Source organism: Pseudophryne corroboree, chromosome 9, assembly GCF_028390025.1.
Source record: "Pseudophryne corroboree isolate aPseCor3 chromosome 9, aPseCor3.hap2, whole genome shotgun sequence".
Lineage (NCBI taxonomy): Eukaryota > Metazoa > Chordata > Amphibia > Anura > Myobatrachidae > Pseudophryne > Pseudophryne corroboree.
This window is the reverse complement of record NC_086452.1, coordinates 228,574,175-228,599,841: the sequence shown is the minus strand read 5'-3', so window position 1 is coordinate 228,599,841 and position 25,667 is coordinate 228,574,175. Positions and strand designations below refer to the sequence as shown.

Sequence of the window (25,667 nt, the reverse complement as noted above, 5' to 3'; positions counted from 1 at the left end):
TCGGCAACCAGGGTTCAGGCTGGAGAGGTAGGGTTTGCAAGGTTGATAATGTGTGGGAAGTATGGTCCACACGCATAGGCTTTTTGTGACGAATGGGTATGTATGACTGCTGATGATAAGGCATCATTTCCTAGGGTTGGTAGTTTTGAACATGAGGTGCTGCAGAATGTAAGGAATAGAATATGTCTGATCAAATCTAAGAAACAAAGGATCAGACATAACGACTGTTTAAATATATGGCAACAAGAGGGAGACATGCAAAGGGAGCTGGCTCGCACAGCGAGTTCCAAACCTGATAGGAATGTGAATGCAAATACACCATCACTGACACGTCGATGGAGAGAAAACAGCTACAACCAATGGTACATCGGTAAATAATAGGAACATGCATAACAATTGTATTAACCCAAACCCATGCATATTGTACTTTGTTATAAGTTCTATCAAAGATCATAGGTCAGAGGAAGACGATGGATCCAGCCTAATCTCAGCCCTCTACCAGGCAGCCACCTTGCAGGAAACTCAGGTGGGCACGGCCCAACCAGTAAGAGCAGTGACGGTGTCTTCCACTGAAGGGACGGGTGAGATCATAGCCACCGGTAAGTGTGAGACTGTTCATTAGGCAGAGACAGTAACGCCTCACAGTGAGCCGATTAGGAATGGAATGGTAGTGTTACAACCTGTCTGGGTAATAGCAACTCCCAATGGGAGAACCGATAGCCAGGGAGTAACCCTCATCAGAAATACTGCAATGAATTGCCCGTGGACCAGATCGGAACTACGGTCAATCATTTCAGAATTCCCCGATCCCCGGAGACATTTAGCCAGATGTAAGAAGTTTATTAAGGATCTGGCTAATGCCCATGAACCTACAAACAAATTGGCGGACAGTTTTAAAAGCGTGCCTACCCCCTAATATTGACACCCAAAAATGTATCACAGATTGTAAGATAGAGGCAGACGGTCCTCTGACTGACTAATACAATCAGGAGAACGTGAAACAAATTGATGAACAACTAGGATTGTATTTCCCCACAATTGTAAAATGGAGAATTTTTTTTTCAATCAAACAGAGAGAAAATGAAACGACATCTGAGTATTTCCATAGAGCTTTACAAACTATGGCTAAGTACACTGGGGTATCGGATATAAGGAACGACGCGAACCACAGGGAGGTGGCTGTCTCTGTGCTAATGGACGTGCTCAATAAGGCATTGAAAGTCAGGGTACAGACTTCTTTGCCCAAGTAGAGAGGTAGAGAGGGGTCACTGTAGATACTCTCAGTGAGTCTGCTATTGAGCATGACAGGAATATCTCCAAACATAAAGAACAGCAGAAGAGGTTGATGACGGTGAGTATACAGGCACTTGAAGGGATGCCCGATCAACCAAGACCCCAGGCCCCTAAAGATTCGAAAAGGTCAATAACATGTTTTAATTGCAGGAAAGAAGAACACTTTGCCAGGGATTGTAGGAATAACGTGACACATACTAAACATAGACCTCCTAGACAAAGAAGACGAGCCACGTTAGCAAACATGTAGACGGGACCAAGGGACATATAGGGGTATATGCAATAGCGGGCGAATTGGCAAAAAAGGCGAATTCCGGGCCGTTTTCGCCTCCAAAAATCAATTCGCCTATGCAGTGCAGTCATTTTTCGCAAAAAAACGGCCCGTCAAAATTCGCCTTTTCTCAATTCGCCTTTTTCCGAATTCGCCTTTTCTGCAATGGTACAGATGCTGCAATTCGCCTCCAGCATATTCAATTCAAGTTTGGAAATTCGCCTGCAGTGCTTTTAGACAGCAAATTCGCGATTTTCACTCCGCCACACTTTGGAGGGTGAAAACAAATAAAAAAATTTTAAACATGTTTTTTTTGGTGTTTTTTTTTTTAGGAATAGCAGATCTATTTATATTAGAAGGGATTAGGTACTTTTTTTTTGGGGGGGGGAGGCACAAATATTATTTATATATTTTTTAAAATAATATTTATTTATTTATTTATTTTTTTTATTGCTGGAACGTAAAATCAGAAAAAAAAATGGCGTGGGGTCCCCCCTCCAAAGCATAACCAGCCTCGGGCTCATTGAGCTGGTCCTGGTTCTAAAAATGCGGGGAAAAAATTGACAGGGGATCCCCCGTATTTTTAAAACCAGCACCGGGCTCTGCGCCTGATGCTGGTGCCAAAAATACGGGGGACAAAACGAGTAGGGGTCCCCCGTATTTTTAACACCAGCATCGGGCTCCACTAGCTGGACAGATAATGCCACAGCCGGGGGTCACTTTTATGCCGTGCCCTGTGGCCGTGGCATCAAATATCCAACTAGTCACCCCTGGCCGGGGTACCCTGGGGGAGTGGGGACCCCTTCAATCAAGGGGTCCCCCCCCCAGCCACCCAAGGGCCAGGGGTGAAGCCCGAGGCTGTCCCCCCCCATCCAATGGGCTGCGGATGGGGGGGCTGATAGCCTTTGTGTTCAAAAAAAAAGATATTGTTTTTTCCATTAGTACTACAAGTCCCAGCAAGCCTCCCCTGCAAGCTGGTACTTGGAGAACCACAAGTACCAGCATGCGGGAGAAAAACGGGCCCGCTGGTACCTGTAGTTCTAATGGAAAAAAAATACCCAAATAAAAACAGGACACAGACACCGTCGACAGTAAAACTTTATTACACACTGCCGACACACACATACTTACCTATGTTCACACGCCGACATCGGTCCTCTTCTCCATGTAGAATCCCGGGGTACCTGAAAATAAAAGATCAATATACTCACCTCAACAGGCTCCAGAGATAAATCCACGGACTTGGCAAAAAAAGAAAACGAACAACCGGACCTGCGGACCGAAAGGGGTCCCATGCTGACACATGGGACCCCTCTCCCCGAATGCCGGGACATCACGTGACTCCTGTCACTGATGTCCCTTCAGCCAATCAGGAAGCGCTACTGCCGTGGCGCTCACCTGATTGGCTGGACGCCGTCTGTACTCTGACAGCGCCTCGCAAAGCCGCTCCATTACTTTCAATGGTGGGAACTTAGCGGCTAGCGGTGGGGTCACCCGCCGGTCACCGCTGACCGGCGGGTGACCTCACCGCTAGCCGCTAAGTTCCCACCATTGAATATAATGGAGGGAGCTGTGCGATGCGCTGTCACAGCGATCAGCCAATCAGGTGAGCGCAACGAAGTTGCGCTTCCTGATTGGCTTAGAGACCTGTCAGTGACAGCTGTCACTGACAGATCTTAATCGTGGAAAGGTGTCCCATGTGTCAGCATGGGACCCCTTTCAGTCCGTTTTTGGTGCGGGTAAATGCGCTTTCTTTTTTTGCCAAGTACGTGGATTTATCTCTGGACCCTGAGGTGAGTATATTGAACTTTGCTTTTCAGGTATCCGTGGATTCTACATGGAGAAGAGGACCGATGTCGGCGTGTGAACATAGGTAAGTATGTGTGTGTCGGTAGTGTGAAATAAAGTTTTACTGTCGACGGTGTCTGTGTCCTGTTTTTATTTGGGTATTTTTTTTCCAGTAGTACTACAGGTACCAGCGGGCCCGTTTTTCTCCCGCATGCTGGTACTTGTGGTTCTCCAAGTACCAGCTTGCGGGAGAGGCTTGCTGGGACTTGTAGTACTAATGGAAAAAACAATATCTTTTTTTTTGAACACAAAGGCTATCAGCCCCCCCATCCGCAGCCCATTGGATGGGGGGGGGACAGCCTCGGGCTTCACCCCTGGCCCTTGGGTGGCTGGGGGGGGGACCCCTTGATTGAAGGGGTCCCCACTCCCCCAGGGTACCCCGGCCAGGGGTGACTAGTTGGATATTTGATGCCACGGCCGCAGGGCACGGCATAAAAGTGACCCCCGGCTGTGGCATTATCTGTCCAGCTAGTGGAGCCCGATGCTGGTGTTAAAAATACGGGGGACCCCTACTCGTTTTGTCCCCCGTATTTTTGGCACCAGCATCAGGCGCAGAGCCCGGTGCTGGTTTTAAAAATACGGGGGATCCCCTGTCAATTTTTTCCCCGCATTTTTAGAACCAGGACCAGCTCAATGAGCCCGAGGCTGGTTATGCTTTGGAGGGGGGACCCCACGCCATTTTTTTCCCTGATTTTACCGTTCCAGCAATAAAAAAATTATTTTAAAAAATATATAAATTATATTTGTGCCTCCCCCCCCCCAAAAAAAAAGTACCTAATCCCTTCTATTATAAATAGATCTGCTATTCCCAAAAAAAAAAACACCAATAAAAACATGTTTAAAATTTGTCCCGGCCTTTGGGAGAAAGGGGTATGATGTGAAAACATTGGACCCCTTTCATTAGTCCGCTGGATCGGTGTGCGTTTTTTTGTTTTGCCAAGTACGTGGATTATCTCTCTGGACCTGGATGTACCTCTGGACGCTGGAAGGTGAGTATGATTTTTTGACAGGTACCTTCGGTTCGTCGGAGATCGTTGCAGTCGGCGTGTCAACACAGGTGAGATGGATTGCCCAGAACTCCCTTTGTCCAAAATCACCCTGGCATGTCCAAAATGCATCCCTCCGGCACTTGCGTCACTACACATCCAAACATTCCATGAAACAGCAATGCTGGTCAGGGAATGTTTGGATGTGTAGTGATGCAAGTGCAGGAGGGTTGCATTTGGGCCGCTGCAACCCGCTTGTGTTGTGTGGACTGTATGTACCTCTTCTTTCCATTCCCAGGGTGACACTATTACCCACATCTGGTAGCTCATACTGTTCTCTTCCACAGGTCCTGCGTTGTATCTTCCCAAGTGGCGTGGATGTGAGGAGACACGACATTTCACCCGATGTTCCATGGGCGACCTACTGGTGATGTGGACCTGACCCTCCGCCATGTAGCAGACAACCACCTCAGGTGAGATGCAATTGACCAACAAAACTCACTTGTCCTAAATCACCCTGGCATGTCCAAAGTGCAGCCCTACGGCACTTGCGTCACTACACATCCAAACATTCCCTGAAACAGCAATGCTGGATCAGGGAATGTTTGGATGTGTAGTTATGCAAGTGCAGGAGGTTTGCATTTGGGCTGCTGCAACCCGCTTGTGTTGTGTGGACTGTTGTATGTACCTCCTTTTTCAGCCCCAGAGTGACACTATCACCCATACCTGAAAGCTTAAACGGTTCTCTTCCACAGGTCCTGCGTTGTATCTTCCCAAGTGGCGTGGATGTGAGGAGACACGACATTTCACCCGATGTTCCATGGGCGACCTACTGGTGATGTGGACCTGACCCTCCGCCATGTAGCAGACAACCACCTCAGGTGAGATGCAATTGACCAACAAAACTCACTTGTCCTAAATCACCCTGGCATGTCCAAAGTGCAGCCCTACGTCACTTGCGTCACTACATATCCAAACATTCCCTGAAACAGCAATGCTGGATCAGGGAATGTTTGGATGTGTAGTGATGCAAGTGCAGGAGGGTTGCATTTGGGCCGCTGCAACCCGCTTGTGTTGTGTGGTCTGTATTTACCTCTTCTTTCCTGTCCCAGGGTGACACTATTACCCACATCTGGTAGCTCATACTGTTCTCTTCCACAGATCTTCCGGTGTATCCTTCCTAAGTGGTGTGGACGTGAAGAGACAGATCCCCTGATGTTCCCTGGGCAATCTTACATACAATTCAACTGCATTACAAATTTTAATAAAAACCACAGGAAACTTCTATTTTTAAAAGTTTATTGAAGATAAAAAATTTTTTAATAAAGTTTGAAAGTTAATTAAAAAAAAAAAGTAGTTTGTTCTTCTTTACATTCTTTTCTTGTGTATATAGATATCTGTGGGGAAAAGAAAAAAAAAAGTATATTAAAGTAAAAACACACTTGTTCATTTTTTTCCAATGAAAATTTGTGGAACAACACAGCCCAGCATGAGCCATTGCTGGGCGGTGTTGTTCTACAAAGGCATGCGGTTCAAAGTGAAAGAGTGTCGTCAGTGGTCAGCACTTTGACATGCTAACATTTGTGGAACAACACAGCCCAGCATGAGACATTGCTGGGCGGTGTTGTTCTACAAAGGCATGCGGTTCAAAATGAAAGAGTGTCGTCAGTGGTCAGCACTTTGACATGCTAACATTTGTGGAACAACACAGCCCAGCATGAGCCATTGCTGGGCGGTGTTGTTCTACAAAGGCATGCGGTTCAAAGTGAAAGAGTGTCGTCAGTGGTCAGCACTTTGACATGCTAACATTTGTGGAACAACACAGCCCAGCATGAGCCATTGCTGGGCGGTGTTGTTCTACAAAGGCATGCGGTTCAAAGTTTCTTGAATTAAATTTGGTTCTACTCACCTTGGTACGCTCAACACAATCTTATTCCGTCCACTTCATTTTTCCTCACAAATCCTATGAATAAGTCAAAAACACAGACTAGTGAATAGTAAATTCACACAATGAAAGTCTACAGTACATCATTACAAAAAGGATTTTTTGAAGAAAAAGGGGGTATCAGAATAGCTCTTTGGCCCATCATACATGTAGCCGCAAGGAGCTTTCATCCGTTACCACACGCGCCCGCATACATGCCCGCGCATGTATGCCTACACAAAGCTCCTTGGTAGTACCCGGTCACGGGTGGGGAAGCCCAACAAAGAAAAAACAATAGTAAGAAAAACAACAAACTAATGGGAGGGGAAGACAGGGATACATGAAAAACATTTAAAATAAAATAAAATAATACGACCGGGTTTATGGTGGAAGTCTGTCCGGATCCTCTTCTTCCCCCTGATAGGGCGTGGATGTCCTGGGAGGCTGGGGAGTATGTCGACTGGCCCTTGGTGCCCATGCTGCTGAAGAATGTGCGGCTGGTGGTGGAGGCATCTGGGGGGTGGGGTACATCCCTGTATATCCCTGGTACATCTGTGACTGACTGTACTGGGATGGGACTTGAGGAAGGGTACGATGCGTCCTTGTGGCTTGAGACGGCGGATATGGTGGATCACCAGCGTGTTGATGAGCTGGTTCTGGGAGCTTATCATAGATCATCTGCAGTGTGGTTGCGATGAGCTGTTGGCTGGAAGCGGAGTGTCGATGACTATCCGACATGTTCTTATTGCTTTCTGCCAAACATGTGGTTTTTTCCACAAGCTTGACCAAGGAATCGGACATGATGTTAAGTATGTTCCTATTCTCCCTACGATCTTCAATTATGATCTGTAGTATTGTGGCCGTGCTGTCGGAAATAGTCTTCTGCAGTTCATGCAGATTGTTGGACATTTTCTCCATTGTCCTCTCAATGTTGTCCAGTCTGCTTCCCACAACATTTGTGTATGTATCCTGGCGTGTCCCAATCTCTGATGCCAGGGTGTGAACCCTCTGAACAGTTGAGGGATTCTGCCCTTCCTGGATGTCTGCCACCACATTCATTTGGGCAGCTGAAAAGAAAATTAGACAATATTATCCAAATTCAACAAACATTTTTTGGAAGGTTCACAATTCAATTTACTCACGCAGGGATGTAGCAACTGGAGCATCCTGCACTTCCACCTCGTCATCCTCTGACGACTCCTGTAGGAGATCCGGCCTGAAGTACGAACCAACCCCCGAAGCTAGTCCGCTGCTGGTTCGTGGCACCACTGTTTGCAAAATAAATTTTGGAAAAGTTGATAAACTTTACACAACTACTGCCCCCCCCCCCCCCCCCCCACAAAAAAACAAACAAACCTTCTCCATCCTGTGATGCCGCTGCTCCAGGAGCTCCACTTGTCCTCGTTTCGGAAGACTTTTCAAGGGTCTGGCTGGATACATCTGCACGGCTGTCCTCAAACCCAAGAAAAGTTTCGTCAGTTAACCCTGTAGACTCAAACAGATCGAGTGATGGGTCCACAAGGGTTGTGTCTTGAGGCTCTTCAGTCACAGTCCCAGAGCTCCTGGAGAGACGACGATCTGGTGATGGCCTGCGCGCAGGAGCTGTAGTTTGGCGCCCATCTTGTGGTGTGGTCGCCGACGGTGTCTGGTGCACAGGTGATAGTCTGTGCACTGATGTCGTCTGGTGCACAGGTGACCAACTGCGCGATGACGAACTGTGGCGCACAGGTGACGATCTGTGTGCTCGCGATGCTTGCGGCGCAGTTGATGGTCCGCGCGCTGCTGCCGATGCCTGCTGCACAGGTAACGGTCCGTGCGCTGGCGATGTCCTGTGCGCAGGTGATGTCCTCTGGGCAGGTCTGTCTGAAAAAAAAAAAAAACACATTAGCACATACAAAAATTTTAAAGGGAACTACAGCTCATGTGAATGTATTCTTACCATCAGACCTCCTTTTGGACGGCTGGTCTCCCGCCTTCCTCCGTCTTCTGGGCGGTTCTTCCTCCTCGAGAAAGCCAGCAGGACGGCTGGAGTCCACACCTCCGCGAACTCCTTCGACCATGACAGGGTTCAAGCGCCTTCTAATAACGTTCTCCCAGGGTAGCCACTTCAAATTGAGAGCCGGGCCACCTCCCGTAGCTGTCTCATGTCGGCGCTGAATCCCCATCTTCTTCTTGGTCTGTCTGCGGCAATCACTGTACCGCTTCAAGCAATTTTGGGTGCTCCGACGGTTTCCAGAAATTGCAGTTACTTGACTGGCGATGGATTCCCAGATGTTCCGCTTTACCTTAAATGCTGTTTTCTGTGCCCTTGATCCATACAAAACGTCGTAGGACCTGTCGACGCAATCCACTAGGACACAGTTTTCCGCCTCAGTGTATCTGGGTCCACGCGGCTTTTTCTGTCCTGCTTCTTCACCAGAGGCTTCCTCCTCCGACTGCTCCTCTGGCTGGCTTCTTGCCTTTAGGGATTAAAAAAAAATAAAAATAAATTTTATTAAGATCGGTATGTACCTGTGAGTGTCAGTATCCCTGGCATTGCGCACCTATTACAGTAGGTGTGCATGGCATTGCACAAACTACAGTGGGTAAAGTTTGATGCTATTTGTGTCTGCAGGTGTGGTTAAGTACCTTTTTACTAGGCTTTTTCTTGGACTTCTCATGGGCCCTTGACGACCGCGGCTGGTCACTAGATGCCTGGTCGGTCGCATCCGCCTCCTGGGTTGGCTCCCACTCCTCATTGCTTTGCAGGGATATATCCGAGGGGGTGGGGGAAGGGGCGGATCGGGTTTGTTTGTCCCTTGACATCTCTGTTATAAAAAAAAAAACCATACATGTATAAATGGCTGACCCTCACAAAATGGCTGCCCCTTACAAAATGTCGACCAGGCTGTCGACTCAACTTGCTCCAAATCACCCCAAAATGGCCAGAAAGCATCCCTGCACACTCAGGAGGCACCCCACAGCAAAATTAGGCGGGAAAACACATGTTTGAAAAACAATCAGCCGCACATGTCAACCTGGCTGTCGACTCAACTTGCTCCAAATCACCCCAAAATGGCCAGAAAGCATCCCTGCACACTCAGGAGGCACCCCACAGCAAAATTAGGCGGGAAAACACATGTTTGCAAAACAGTCAACAGCACATGTCGACCAGGCTGTCGACTAAACTTGCTCCAAATCACCCCAAAATGGCCAGAAAGCATCCCTGCACACTCAGGAGTCACCCCACAGCAAAATTTGGCGGGAAAACACATGTTTGCAAAACAGTCAGCAGCACATGTCGACCAGGCTGTCGACTAAACTTGCTCCAAATCACCCCAAAATGGCCAGAAAGCATCCCTGCACACTCAGGAGTCACCCCACAGCAAAATTAGGCGGGAAAACACATGTTTGCAAAACAGTCAACAGCACATGTCGACCAGGCTGTCGACTAAACTTGCTCCAAATCACCCCAAAATGGCCAGAAAGCATCCCTGCACACTCAGGAGTCACCCCACAGCAAAATTAGGCGGGAAAACACATGTTTGCAAAACAGTCAACAGCACATGTCGACCAGGCTGTCGACTAAACTTGCTCCAAATCACCCCAAAATGGCCAGAAAGCATCCCTGCACACTCAGGAGTCACCCCACAGCAAAATTAGGCGGGAAAACACATGTTTGCAAAACAGTCAACAGCACATGTCGACCAGGCTGTCGACTAAACTTGCTCCAAATCACCCCAAAATGGCCAGAAAGCATCCCTGCACACTCAGGAGTCACCCCACAGCAAAATTAGGCGGGAAAACACATGTTTGCAAAACAGTCAACAGCACATGTCGACCAGGCTGTCGACTAAACTTGCTCCAAATCACCCCAAAATGGCCAGAAAGCATCCCTGCACACTCAGGAGTCACCCCACAGCAAAATTAGGCGGGAAAACACATGTTTGCAAAACAGTCAACAGCACATGTCGACCAGGCTGTCGACTAAACTTGCTCCAAATCACCCCAAAATGGCCAGAAAGCATCCCTGCACACTCAGGAGGTACACCAATGCTAATAGAAGACCAAAAAAAGTCAATTAAAGAAAAAAAAAAACGTGAAAAACTACCCCAAAACCCAAGTCTCCCCCTAAAAATGCAGCAACACAAGCAAGGGGCTATACACATACCTGCACACATGCACACATACACAAACACCCCATGTACACCTCATGGCAACCCCCACTACACAAACACATACATGCAACACCAGACACACATGTGGTACTTACCTACAAATGTAGTAAAAGCTCCTAAAATGGCTCTGCTCCGGGGTAACAGGAATCCTCCTGACTGTCCTGGAATAAAGCCTGCTGGGGTGTCCAAAGATATCCACAGCAAACAACCAAATTGTTAGCTCTGCACCTCCTCACACCTCTCTGCAGGTTCACAAAATGGCTGCAGAGCACATGCAACAAACAAGCCCTAATATAGTGCTGCTTTGGGCGGGAAGGCGAATTCAGTACGCCCACTGATCGCCGATTGGCCGGAATCCGCCTGCGGGAGGGGCGAATCATTTTTTCATTGCATATTGCGAATCCAGGGTCCCGGCGACAGGGCTGCGGCTGGCGATAGCGGGCGAATCACACAGAGGCGGATCTAATGACGCGATTCGCCCGCTATTGCATATGCCCCATAGTAAGAATTTAAAGCCATGTAGAAGGAAATATCATTGGTAAACACTAATTCGGAAAAAGGGAAGAACGGGAAAAGTGCAACATTACCCTTTGACAAGACCTGCTGGGGTTACGATTGGGGCCTCTATGATGCTAAACCTTTTCTTTTTTTTTCCTAGCAGCAGTGGCCCCTGACTAACTTAATCGACAGACACTTTGTTAAATATGAAATACATATAGTGCACTCCCGCTCAGGAAGTACAAAGTATGTTAGATACCCACAAAAGACTAATGTTGCATTCCACTGTTCTAGATTCATGTCCATCACAGGTAGAGGAAATGATCTCTCAAAATACCGGGTTCCCTATGAACTTAGGATGGACAGGACGCTGGATTGAAGGCTGGTATAGTCCCAGTAGTGATACAACAAGCACAAACTTTAAAGGGGAGTAGACCAAATAGAGAATCAATTCCCCGTAGTGCCCAATCCAGTTGTCGTTTTAATAAAATCCTCTTCACCTCTACAAACCTATCTGTCACCAACCTCTATTTTGTTTTTCTTCACAGGTTCCTCTTCATCTTTTGCATTCACCTACAGGCAGGGTACAATACATGGACCCGATTCTCCTAAAGTCAAGTGACAGCCTGAGTATTTTCTCCCAAGCCCTACATGACTGTTTACAGTCCTTTCAGCCTGAGAATGGGTCGGCGCTGATACTTCATATATGATATGTTGATGACTTCTTGTTGTGCGCTGATTCATTTGAATCGTCCCTGGTAGATACAAAATAGTTTCTGTTTCGTCTCTTCCAAAGAGGACACCAGTTCTCAAGGGATAGACTACAGTTGTGTGGGACAGGGATCAAATACCTGGGACGCAGTACTGGTATATGATTTGACAGTTCATACACCACATGCCTCATTGGTCCTTCAAAGTTCTGCCCGAAACCGGTATGTCTCACCAGCACGATGGCACCAGTATTACTGCAGTGTGCCTTGTCATGCACAAAGGGTGGAGAATGAGAATACTGGTGAAGGGAAATTTTGTATAGACACTGATATGCATGATGGTGTGAACGCAAACCTGATATTTTCTTTTTTTTCTCTTCTCTTCTCTCTCCTCTAGAGATGTTTTTACCCTACACAACAAATACACAACAATTAATCGAAATGCTAAATTTGTGTTCCCTACAGGAAAAGGCTGTCTGGAAGGCGAAGGGATATGGTCAGGAGTCCTCGGGACTCTGGAGAGATGGACAAGGTAAGCCAGTGGCCCCCAGGGCATATCTCCCGAGCCTAGCTGAAGCGACACATGGTCTGACTCATCTGGGCAAGGAAGGTATGTGCAAATGGTAAGAGCCTACTGGAACGCACCAGGGTTCTTTTCTCAGGCGAGCAAGAAAGCAATGACATGTCTTACTTTCTTGAGGAAGAATATTGGCAAGACAATACCAACGGAGCCATCCCATTTCCCTCCTACAGACGGACCTTTCCAGGTAATACAAATCGACTTCATACAGCTACCACCCTGTAGGAATTTAAAGTATGTTTTAGTATGCACTGATGTCTTTTCGAACTGGGTAGAAGCATTTCCCGCTGCCACAAATACTGCCGTATTCACTGCAAAGAAAATCGTACAAGAATTTGTGTGTAGATATGGGATCCCTAAAATGATTGAAAGTGATAGGGGTACCCATTTTACAGGTGAAGTCTTTCAGGTCATGTGCAAACTGATGGGTATTAATAGTAAGCTACATACTCCATACTGGCCACAGGCCAGTGCGAAGGTGGAGAGAATGAATAGCACTATTAAGAACAAGCTGAGCAAAGTGATGGCTGAAACTGGACTGTTGTGGCCAGAAGCACTGCCACTAGTAATGTACAGAATCAGAACCACTCCCAGGTCACCGCTTAACCTATCACCCTTTGAAATTCTTTTTGGACGACAGCCCCATATAATGATAGACCCCCAGGATGATTTGAAGTGCAATAATGAAATGACTGTGCAATATTTGGTTAGGATGAGCCAGCAACTGAGAAACCAGCAAAGGAATCTGAAACTGCCCATTTCTGACCTATTAAACAGTAATTGTCATGACATTGAACCTGGGGATTATGTGATGATTCGAACTTTTCTACGCTCAGGTTGCATCATTGACAGGTGGGAAGGACCATATCAAGTTTTGTTGACTAGCACGACAGCACTGAAGGTTGCCGAGAGAGAGATTTGGCTCCACTCGTCCCACTGCAAGAAGGTCGCTGACCCGGAGAAAACTTGTGAAAAAGAGAAAGGTGAAGAGAACCTCGTATCACTAGAGAATCTGTGTTGGGAAAGCTGAGAGGCAGGACTGTTGGACGGCACCTGAGCGTGGTGAACAGCAAGATCAAGGAAGGTTGTCCTAATTTTTTTTTCTTCCTCCAATCACCCCCCCACCACTGCATTTTATTTCACCCTTCCTCATTTTTCTCCTTAACGAAATGGATCCACACCAAGAGACTGTGTTCCGGCTTCTTTTTGTGACTCTATTTTTGATCAGGACATTTTGTTTTTGTGAGGGTACCTGAGAAGTCGAGCAAGGATCTGGAATGGGTTCTGATGGAGAGGATGGATTCGTAGGACCCCAGGATCAGTCCATCACTTTGGTCAAAGCTGGTATCTCTTGGTCAAAGCTGGTATCAGTAAGAAATCTGGTAGTCACGGAGCTCGGAGGCAATGTGAAGGGTTACTGTCTGATGAATACTGCCTATGTAGGTACTGCGATAACATAGTCGAAGATGAGTGCATCCAGAGATGTCAGTCAAACAATACTATCGGGCGGACATCCTTTGAGTGATTACCACTCATTAGTGGGTACGGTCTTAAACCAAACAGAATGCTGGGTGTGCTCACAAGTACCTCAAGGATAGAGTAAGTCGGGATTAGTGCCATACCCTTTAACAGTAAATGAGGAACTCGAATTACATGGGGGGAGACCGGTGGACAAGAAATTCAACATATCTAGGCTGCCTAGCTTGAAGCTCCACCAGTACCATGTAGATAGGTCACTGCTGTGTTTTAACGTGTCCAATTTCCGGAAACCAGGAAATTGGGAAGTAACATGGAACTATCAGACAATGACCTTCTCACATAGAGCTGATTGTGAAGATACGGATTCTCTGATCACTCAGGTAAACAGTTTAGTAAAGTGGCAAATGCCCTTTATTGTAAAAATACACACACAGTACACAAAACAGCAACTATTACATGCCAGGATGGTATCTTACTTACTAAGTCCCCACAGTAGTTTAGAATTACAGTCTCCTGATGTCACATACCAGCAGTAGTTCTGTGTCCCCTGGTCTGGACTACCAGCTCACACAGTGCCCTTTGCCACTGACGGCCCCGCAATGCCTAGTCAGTGTCTCCACTACAGAGGTACATCCACTCTCTCTGTCCTTCTGTGTAGATCTCACCCTCGGTGCACGTCCAGTAGTCTCTTGAAACCAGCAGACCCCAACGATGCTTCTAGGCCTCAGCACACTGGCAGCACTATCTTACCAGTAGCTTTCAGAAGCCAAACACATCACTCCTCTCAGGCCAGGAACTTCCATGCACTCTCTGTTTCAAAAGCCTCTGTTATCCTCAAACCTTTGTCTGTCCTACCATAAGGCGACACCTTCTGGCTCTGTATTGGGTGGGTTACATTAAAGGGGCTGACTACAGAACACTTTCAGATAGACCTACTTTAACATGTCCAGGCATGTCCTCTAGCACACAATAGATGTTAACTAAATGAACCTTAATTAATCTGATTGTGTAGCCTGGAATCCATTGTGTGGGGAAGAATGAGGGGGGGTGTATGGACTGACATCTGAGACTGGCTGTATCTCCAACAGCAAACAAACAGGTTATCAAAGCAGTCACATTGGGGGGGGACATTATTTTACAAACTATAATACAAAAACCAGTACATTCATATATATACATCTTCATATGCATTCTGTACAAAACATCAGGCTAGACATATTATTCCCTGATAAACACAAACACATATAACAGAGGGATAATGTTTCACAAAAATATGTGATGTCCAGTTCTATTGGGAATCCAGGCAGCATGCTGTATAGGTGATAACCAAGTTCTGTCCTGTCTCTTTACACTAACGCACTGAATCCAGAAACAGGCTGGCAAAAAGTACTCCTCAAGAGCCAGCTGCGGCTGCATCCGTTACAAACCTCCCCTACTTTTTCCAGCCGCTGCGCTTCAGTGACAAGAGTAACCCATTTGGGATGGGCAGACATCACATCTGGACCGCCTGGGTCAAACAAGTGTGGGCTTTCATTTCCATCTGGCGGTGGAGGATCTGGGCTCAGCAGTTCACAGTTTTTAAGACCCCCTCCAGTATCCCAGGCACTGTGTTTAAACAGCCTGATTGATGGCGGGTATTCCCTATCATCAGAGGTGCTTCCCTCACCGCCCTCCTTTTTGGATGACCACACTCCCTTTATCTTTGGTGCATCAGAGAGGAGAGTGAGCTGCATCAACAAGATCTGGTCTCTGGGGTCCTCACTCTCCCTCCCCAACACTATATTCCCTGGGAACTCCACCTCCATCACCTCTGGTGCATCTGGACAGTGGCTTACCTCCCCCTCTCCCATTTTGAGTGACATTACTCCCTCTACTTCTGAGATATCACAAAGCAGCACAATCTGCATCACCAGGCTTGCATCAGGAAACCTGCCAGGGATAGTCAGTGGCTGAGGCTCTTCTTCTGCACTTAAGCACTGGGCCGAATTTGGCTGCAGGGGAGCAGTGAGTATCTGTAATTCTTCTCCACGTGCTCCCCCCTCAAAAGCCTCTACCCCCTGTCTTCGGTCTGAAATGTCTTCTACACCCTCAATTGATAATTTCTGGGCCTCCACTAGCATAGTAAACTGGACAGCTGGTTCAGGTGCCACTGGCAGACTAGACCTCACCTGCAGTAGTGAGTCCTCGGCCCTTATCAGCTCCTTGGTACCCTTGACACCAACATCTTCTTGGTACTGGCATTCATTCACCAGTTCCTCATCTTCTATCTCTGAAAATGGAAAGCTTGGAAGCTGCACTTCTCCCAGGTCTATTGCTGTATCAAGCAGATCATGACTCTGGGTCTTGTCCTCTGTATGTGGTGCATTGAGCCCTCCCACCACAGGCACCTTAGCTGACTGGTTAGTCCTTTGTATAGGAATGCTATAACTCAGCTGTTCCTGATATATTCCTTGCATAGGGTAGCACAGGGTAGCATTCACTGCACTTACCCGCACTGTATGGTCCAGACTCCATGTACGCCTTTCTGGGGATAACTGGCTCCTGGAGTGATCCAACACACCTTGCTCCCTGGTCTGTTCACGCCACCTTAGAGTGGATTCCATCAGCCGACTGTTCGAGCTCTCCATCCTCTGACCCAGTCGCTGGCTTGGCAAATCTCCTCCATGCAAATTTTCAGACACCAGGTTGAGTTGCTGGCCCATTTCCTGGGGCACATCCTGATGGGACAGGGGAGTCTGTAGAGTATTGGACACTGTAAGACTGTTTTCTGGTAATCCCAGCATCTCCTTTATTACCCGCATCCGATCCTCGGGTGTCGCTCCATCTCCCAGCGCTTCTAGACGGGCCTGTAATACCTCCGGTGTCCTTTCAAACGTTTCTCCAACCTTCCCCTCTCCAAGGGCTTTCAGACGGGGTTGTACTAACCCTCGGGATCTCACCTCCGATCCTCCGCTCTCCCTGCGGTTACTGGCATCGAATGTCCCGGCTGAAGGTCTCAACCATTCCGTCACTTGTTCCTCGTCGTCCGACTCCTCAGAGTCCTCCTCCTCATTATCAGGATGTTCTCGATCCCATAGAACCAATCTTGCAATTAGGAATTCCTTTACATCCGTTACGGTCACCTTAATACCGCGCGCTCGACAGACCATATGCAGGAATCTCTTGTTGAGGTTTTTGTACACCTCTGTTTCTGCCTCCATAGTGCTGACTTTCCAAACGTACTAACAACTTTTCAGCAAGATACCTGGCTACTGTGTGCCAAACTGTTTACAAGGCTCTTAGGTGTACTCCGCCGACACCTCTCGCAGCCTTACCCAGGGTAAACCGGGACTGAGTGACCCCACTGCTTGCCACCAATTGTGAAGATACGGATTCTCTGATCACTTAGGTAAACAGTTTAGTAACGTGGCAAATGCCCTTTATTGTAAAAATACATACACAGTACACAAAACAGCAACTATTACATGCCAGGATGGTATCTTACTTACTAAGTCCCCACAGTAGTTTAGAATTACAGTCTCCTGATGTCACATACCAGCAGTAGTTCTGTGTCCCCTGGTCTGGACTACCAGCTCACACAGTGCCCTTTGCCACTGACGGCCCCGCAATGCCTAGTCAGTGTCTCCACTACAGAGGTACATCCACTCTCTCTGTCCTTCTGTGTAGATCTCACCCTCGGTGCACGTCCAGTAGTCTCTTGAAACCAGCAGACCCCAACGATGCTTCTAGGCCTCAGCACACTGGCAGCACTATCTTACCAGTAGCTTTCAGAAGCCAAACACATCACTCCCCTCAGGCCAGGAACTTCCATGCACTCTCTGTTTCAAAAGCCTCTGTTATCCTCAAACCTTTGTCTGTCCTACCATAAGGCGACACCTTCTGGCTCTGTATTGGGTGGGTTACATTAAAGGGGCTGACTACAGAACACTTTCAGATAGACCTACTTTAACATGTCCAGGCATGTCCTCTAGCACACAATAGATGTTAACTAAATGAACCTTAATTAATCTGATTGTGTAGCCTGGAATCCATTGTGTGGGGAAGAATGAGGGGGGTGTATGGACTGACATCTGAGACTGGCTGTATCTCCAACAGCAAACAAACAGGTTATCAAAGCAGTCACATTGGGGGGGACATTATTTTACAAACTATAATACAAAAACCAGTACATTCATATATATACATCTTCATATGCATTCTGTACAAAACATCAGGCTAGACATATTATTCCCTGATAAACACAAACACATATAACAGAGGGATAATGTTTCACAAAAATATGTGATGTCCAGTTCTATTGGGAATCCAGGCAGCATGCTGTATAGGTGATAACCAAGTTCTGTCCTGTCTCTTTACACTAACGCACTGAATCCAGAAACATGCTGGCAAAAAGTACTCCTCAAGAGCCAGCTGCGGCTGCATCCGTTACACTGATAAAGTACCCATCAACTCCGAACTTGTACGTAAGATAGCCACAAGTGGGAGGTACTTCCGATACAGGTATACACGTGGGATCAAAACCATGTGGGCTGGAAAAGTGTCACAGGGATATTGTGCCCACATCATCCAGCCCGATACTTGTATTGAACAAATGGGAGAACTGGGGACCGGTTTCTTTGTGAGAAAAATCTGTGATATGATCTTGTTGCATTTTGTCCCCTATGTTCTTCCAGATGACGCCTATTTCATATGTGGAAGGAAAGCGTACAAGTGGCTTACTCCGAGCTCTGAAGGGTTGTGTTACATAGGCAGAATACTACCAGAGGTCATGACCATTGCACACGACAAAATGAAAGATATTCACTGCAATGCTCAGACTCCTTATACTCGTACACACTATGAACACATTGTCAAGAGACACCTCATAGATAGGACAGAGCCCGCAGCATCTGATTTGATCCATGAATCCACCGGGATTCAAATTCTTCTCGCATCAGATATCACCCATACTGCCAGAGGAAATATAAATTATAGCTACATCCATGCGCTAGCGAACTTGATAGATAATATCACTGAGATGTATGATGACACCTTCAGGTATACGGGTAGTTAGCTACAGGCCTACAAGAATTAACTGGTCCAGCACAGGATGGTCTTAAATTACGTCACGGCCGTGACAGGTGGGTATTGTGTTACTCTGGCAACTCAATATGGTGTGAAGTACTGTACGTATATTACAAACAGTACTGAAGACCCAACGGAGATCATCGATCAAAAGATGGACAAGATCTTGCAGTTGAAGTGGGAGTTCAGAAGGAAGCACAACCTTACCTTAACGGCTGTGGGTAATGAATTGACCGGCTGGGCCTCATGGTTGAACCCACTCAAATGGTCCTCTGGGTTAGGAGAGTGGGCACAAAGTAATTGCAAGTTTGGGAAAGTTTCTCCTCTGTATCCTGGGTGTTGTCATAATTATCGGTCTGATATTCAGATGTGTTCGAATTTTGACGCGGCGCAAACATAGGACAAATTTGATGAGTCTAAGGAGAGAGGGCGTTGTAACAGCGGCAGATTTGGTATATGACCCAACCGTAGAAAGTGTTGTGATAAGGAATGCAAAGGAATTTCATGGCCTGTTTCTTTCACCATTTTTCTGTTTTCCCCTCTACCCAGAGACCTACAACCGGAAGAGACTTCAGTGTACCCTAATTTATGTGAATGTATCTTTATATGTCTTACTCTTATCTCTGCAAACTTCAGTTAATAACACACATAGTCGATAAACTTTATCCACACATAATGGCATACACATACATCTCCCCACATGTATCATCAGATAAATGTGCTCCCCATTTGTTATTATAAGAAGCCGGACAAGGTGAGGGCTATTGGCCTTTGCCTAAAAAGATCTTGGTAATGTTTGTTTGCCCATCTACAGACCCTTAATACGGGATGAGAAGGATTAAATGTATACTTCGCAGTACCTCGAAGCTTACTTAGAACATATACGGCACAATGATACATGCCCCTCAGACATTTACTCATACATACACGCTTTTCCTATCCCACTAGGCTATATATTTCCCACCTACAACTCTTCCCCTGTTACCCGAAAGTTGTACATATTGTAAATGTAATATTTTCAGTATTATTAGTAATGTGTGGCAGTTATTGTTTACTGCAAAAGGGTGGACTGTCGAAGTCGAAAATATTATAACCACATGCATCACATGCAAACACCATACAGAGTGGCCTCCGTGCGTGTGCTTGTTCTGCCGTGCTTGCGCATACCCGCACGCTGCGTACATAGCTCACGAAGCCCTGCGTATAAGTGCGTGGTATGAGTAAATACGGTATCATACGCATTCGCATGGAAAAGCCACAAAGACATATCTGATATTTAATCCCCCTTAGTGCATAATTTACACATAGTCTACACGCACCACACCAGCAAGTTATATTTGTTTCAGAAATGGAACAGTAGAGATATTCAACTTTACAGGATGTGAGTTGACAGAATTAGGTTAGGACATGGTGTTTGGTATCCAGATGTACAGTATTTCAAGGGCAATATTCCGATCGCTGTTTGCAGACTATAGCATGCTCCTGCGCATAGATATGCGCAGGATTACAATATTAATATGTCACTGTATTTACTGTACTCCTGATATTCGGCAGGAACCCAGTGGAGGATATCTGCAAGTACACCTGGACCAGGCATCGCCCACCTATTCAAACCGACCTATGACCCCTCATGTACTGTAAATGACCAACCCTTTGACCTATGAAAGAAGAGCTTACAGTCTCCTTTGTACTATGTTTTGGACAAATGTATAAAAGCCAAGCCTCCTGCCCGATCCCAGTCTAATTCTCTGAAGGTCATCTTGCTAAGACTGACTGAGGGCCGAATCCGGGTGACGCAAGCAAACAAACGTATGTATCCATTTGTTGTAGCTATTCTTTTGTGTTATTGTTGTATTTCTCTGTGTATCCCCTTTTAAGTAAATATTTGTTGCTGTGTTGGACCACAACATAACATATACAATTGGTGTTGCATTCCATTCCTGTTAGGGGTTTAAAGTGTAATTAGCCGCACGTGTAGCTACATTGTGCTCACAACGTGTCGGCGTGCTTACGCAACTTGTACGCATTCATAGAGGATTATCGCACACACTTAGCGGCCGCAGCGGCCCGATCTCTTGTGTATTAAGGAACGGCTTTTTCCTGAAAGTTAATCAAACTTAACAGATGATAGGCTGGGTACTTCATGTCCTATGGGTTATGGGGTTTTGTTGCCCTGCAGTTAGTTAATTTTTTTCTTATAGTCTGACTCTTCTAGAGTCTTTTCAATGTTTGGGGTTAGGTGTACCTATGTTTGGGTTGGTATGCGGGGTGGAGGTGGTGGGGTTTTATTATATTTCTTACCTCTGTTCTTTGTTTTTTGTGTTTTTCGTGTGCTGTTCTGTATTATATGTGCTGATTTATGTATGTCCTCTTTCTGCGTGGGGGGGGAGGGGGCTGGTGCCATGCTGGGGCAATGCTGGTTTAATGTTTCTGTACTCCAATTCTATGCGCCACCATGGTAAACGTTCTCTCCTGGAACGTTCAAGGCCTTAATGATAAGGTAAAACATTCCCTAGTTTTAAAATACATTAAGACCCAAAATCCGGGTTTGGTTTGCCTTGTGGAGACGCATCTTATTGGCAGCAGAGTTCTCTCACTCAAGAAGCCTTGGGTGGGGTGGTGGTTTCACTCCACCTTCCATTCTAACTCTAGCGGAGTATCGCTTCTGATTCATAGAAATTTGAATTTTATATGTACTAAGGTTCGAATTAACCCGTTGGGATGTTACGTTTTTCTAGCTGGCACAATACATAGCTCCCCGTTTGTGCTACTTGCTATATATATACCTCCACCCTACAACTCTGGAATTCTTGAGAAGGCATGCGCCTTTATGCAGGAATTTCCCTCTGTCCCAACTACAGTGGGGATCGAAAGTTTGGGCATCCCAGGCAAAAATTCATCTTAATGTGCAAAAAGAAGCCAAGGAAAGATGGAAAAATCTCCGAAAGGCATCAAATTAGATTAGACATTCTTATAACATGTCAAAAAAAGTTTGATTTTATTTCCATCATTTACACTTTCAAAAGAACAGAAAACAAAAAATGGCTTATGCAAAAGTTTGGCCACCCTGCAGAGTTAATACCTTGTACTGCTCCCTTTGGCAAGTATCACAGCTTGAAAACGCTTTTTGTAGCCAGCCAAGAGTCTTTCAATTCTTGTTTGCGGTATCTTCGCCCATTCTTCCTTACAAAAGTCTTCCAGTTCTTTGAGATTCCAGGGCTGTCTGTGACGCACTGCTCTTTTAAGGTCTATCCATAGATTTTCAATTATGTTGAGGTCAGGAGATTGTGAAGGCCGTGGCAAAACCTTCAGAATTGGTACGTTGGTTTGGCTCTTTCTCTGGCATATGTATTAAATGGGACAAATCAGTGGTGTTTTTGTTCTGAGTCCTTCCACATTACCTCCCCCATCCTACGACCTTCCCCTTAAATGGTGTACCCAGTTTAAATATCTCGGTATTCAAATTTCTCATTATCCTAAAGATTTTGTTGCCTTGAATTTGACCCCCCAGATTGATAAATTATGTAAGACGAGAACTTGGCAGAGACTCACTTTAACTGTTACGGGCCATGTGAACATTGTTAATATGATCATCCAACCCAAATTTCTTTATATATTGCAGAATGCACCAGTTTATATGTCTGCCTCTCAGTTTTTGTTGATTTCCCGATATATTACCCCTTTTATTTGGGGAGCTAAACGGGCCCGCATTGCATATAACACACTTTCAGAGTGGAGGGTGGCCTCGCACTATCAGATATACGTCTATATTACTTAGCTGCCCAGCTAGTACAACTTTGTGAGTGGGTTACCCCGGGTGATTATGGGAATCTCCCAGTGGCTTTTTTGGATAAAGCCGGCCTAACTGTTGCAGTTTCTACTGGCAAATACTTCATTGTCCTCTCTTCCCTCATTATTACAACAGGCATTACAGAGTATGGCTGGCAACTGAGAAATTGTTGGGAGGCTCCTCAATAGACCCCTGCTCTCCACTCTGGAACAATATGTAATTTTCTGAAGCCTATGGTTTAGAGGGCAGCACTGGCTGGACCTCTTTTAGGGAATCTGCCATGGGACAACTTTATCAGGATGGGGTCCTCCATAGTTTTGATTGCTTATCTACTACATATGCCATTCCTAGATGATATTGTTTTCAGTACTTACAGCTCCGGTATGCACGGACAGCGCAGTGGCGGGGCTCTGCTCCACAATTATCTGAATCCCCTGTTCATACAATAATCCGTACGTTACCTTCTCATGGAAGGGTCTCTGTTCTCTACTCCTCTCCTCTTCTGGGTCGGATGGGCCCTCCGAGATAAATGGGTACAAGATCTGGGTACAATTGATGAAGAATGGGATCATATCCTGGCTTCCCCGCGTGGGGCCACGGCGAGTGCTAGATTCCAGCAAATACAGCTGTACATCCTACATAGGGTCTACTGGACTCTTTGTAGTTTTTTTTTAAGTCTGGACGCTCAGCTTCTGATAACTGTCCGAAATGTTCTGCTCCAGCTGCTGGGTTCTGGCACTTGCTTTGGCATTGCCCACAGGTGTATGCCTTCTGGGAAGATGTTGCGGCCTCTGTGTGTCACACGGGTGTACAGATTACATTGATGACCCCACATATTTGTATATTTGGTCTTGATTTGCGGGAAATCCTCCCGTCTCATTCTCGTCTTTATGTCAAAAACACTTTAGCATTGGCCCGAGTGTGTATAGCCCGTAACTGGATGGCTCGTGCCCCTCAGTCATCTGCTGAATGGGTTGCCCTGGTGAATACTACTCTCTCCCATGAGCGCTTTGTGTACACTAAACGTAACTGCCCAATAAAATTGAATAAGGTATGGGGCTCTTGGAAGAACTCTCGGCACTTTATTGATCCTTATCCTTACATATTATGTGGATGTGCTGTATATTACGCTGAGCTGCTCCCGGTGCGGACCAGCCTACCCTTCCTCATGCATCCAAGCACGTAGCCTGACTATTTTTTTTTGTATTACTCTGATGAATGATATTGACGTATCTTTTCAATTTATTGCTATAATATCAATTTTATACTGTCGATGGCTGTTATAGTTTAAAGCTCTTACTACTCTTGGTCTATATTTTGTGGTACTATTTGATGGTTATTCGCCTGATATGTAGCCATGTCTTTTTAATATACAGCCTAGTTAATTTTTTAAGTTGTCACATGAAAGGCACAAATTTGGTTTTGTTACTGTTTATTTCTGTCTTGTCTTATTTTTACTTTCTGTTAAGTTATTTTTGAAAAACAATAAAAAAAACACGTAATTCAAATTGTTATGTTCCTAAACTAAATCAAGTTGACCAATTTGCTGCTAGCCTAGAATCAGCACAAGTATAAGAACCACCTTGGGTGGCTTCTTTTGTACAGGTTTTGACACGTATAGCAGATCGCTTGGCTGCACCTGCTATACCTCTAGCTATGGGGTTTCTTCCACAGCCTCCATGGGTAGGTGTGTTCTCACATTCAGTCCAGGATTTGGCTCAGACCTCTGTAGCCTTTCAACAGATGTTACAGGCAGACGAGTCTGTAGAAGGGAAAGACATGCGGCGCCGTCCTCACAATCTACACAGCTTTGAGAATCTGAGAGGTCATCAAAAGATGAGGCTAACTCCTCTCTCCCTGAGTCACCCTCAGGTGAAGAAGATTGTAACATCTCAGTGGATGTGCCCACATTGATTAATGCGGTAATGTCCATATTAACAAAAGAAGAACATGAGCCACCGCCAAAGTCTAAGGCTCCATCCTTTAAACGACAACAAATAGTAAAAGCTGTGTTCCCGAAATCAGATTATTTTACTGAAATTATGCGGGAAGCATGGGGTACTCCAAATAAGAGGTTTAAATTGCCAAAGAAAATGGCTTCTTTTTACCATCTTCCACTGGTAGAATGTGCCAAATGGGAAGTACCTCCAACAGATGATGCTCATGTGGCACGTCTAGTGCGCACTTCTACGTTGCCTATACAATCAACGTCTTCTTAGAAAGATTTGACAGACAGAAAAGTTGAAACCTGTCTTAAATCTGTCTTTTCCCTTATGGGGGCAATTACAAGACCAGCTATAGCCTCAGCATGGGTGGCAAAGGCTGTTGCAGGCTGGGTGGACGCATTAGAGAATAGTCTCTCTGTGAACACGAGAGAACAGCAATCCCATATAACAAATATAAGGCAAGCAGCTGCCTATCTGGAAGAAGCGGCCTTAGACACAGGCCTACTGGCGTCCCAAGCTTCAGCTACCTCAGTAGCAGCCTGCCAAGCAGTGTGGCTACGACCCTGGAAGGCGGATTCAGAATCCAAGAAGGCATTGGAATCCCTACCCTTTGCTGAAGATATTCTGTTTGGAACAGACTTGGACTAAATAGTGGCCACCTTAGCAGCCACTAAATCAGCGTTTCTGCTATCCGCATCAACTTCAAAACCTAAATCCTCTGCTTTCCGGTCCTTTGGGACCCAGAGCAAAGCAAAAGGACAGGCTTATTCCAATAGTTTATTTTTTAGGCTGCCCAGGCCTAAAACCAGACAGGCCTAGGCAGCCAGACGTCCGATTTCCAAATCAGAAGACAAATCCTCCGCCTGACAGTGGGGGCCTCTACCTGGGGGATCCCAGGATGGGAGACCAACTTCTGCAGTTTGCATAGGTATGGTGTCAGTCCACCACAGATACCTTGGTGCAAGAAGTGGTTTCTCACGGTTACGTCTTCACCTTCGTGAAGCAACCCCCCTGCCAACAGTTCTTTTGCACCAGCCTGCCTTTAGATGCAATCAAGGCCATGGCTCAACAAAAAGCAATTCAGACCTTACTACAATCGGGAGTGATACCGGTTCCCTCAG

At 46.1% G+C, this 25,667-nt stretch overlaps 1 protein-coding gene and 1 long non-coding RNA gene across 2 annotated transcripts; one reads left to right on the top strand and one right to left on the bottom strand.

Annotated features, from left to right (window-relative positions):
* Positions 1 to 3,220: 3,220 nt before the first annotated feature.
* On the top strand, positions 3,221 to 5,723 carry LOC134957915 (uncharacterized). The gene is made up of 4 exons (XR_010186794.1): positions 3,221 to 3,357; positions 4,746 to 4,871; positions 5,154 to 5,279; positions 5,560 to 5,723. It is a non-coding gene; the product is annotated as an uncharacterized LOC134957915 (long non-coding RNA).
* A 2-nt stretch (positions 5,724 to 5,725) lies between these two features.
* Positions 5,726 to 10,759, bottom strand: LOC134957914 (serine/arginine repetitive matrix protein 1-like). Its single transcript, XM_063940154.1, has 7 exons — positions 10,575 to 10,759; positions 8,951 to 9,129; positions 8,262 to 8,781; positions 7,679 to 8,185; positions 7,465 to 7,590; positions 6,308 to 7,389; positions 5,726 to 5,795 (listed from the first exon to the last, which is right to left on the bottom strand). The coding sequence occupies exons 2-6, from the start codon at positions 9,125 to 9,127 to the stop codon at positions 6,704 to 6,706; spliced, it is 2,016 nt and encodes a 671-aa protein (XP_063796224.1). The 5' UTR covers positions 9,128 to 9,129; positions 10,575 to 10,759; the 3' UTR covers positions 5,726 to 5,795; positions 6,308 to 6,703.
* Positions 10,760 to 25,667: the final 14,908 nt, after the last annotated feature.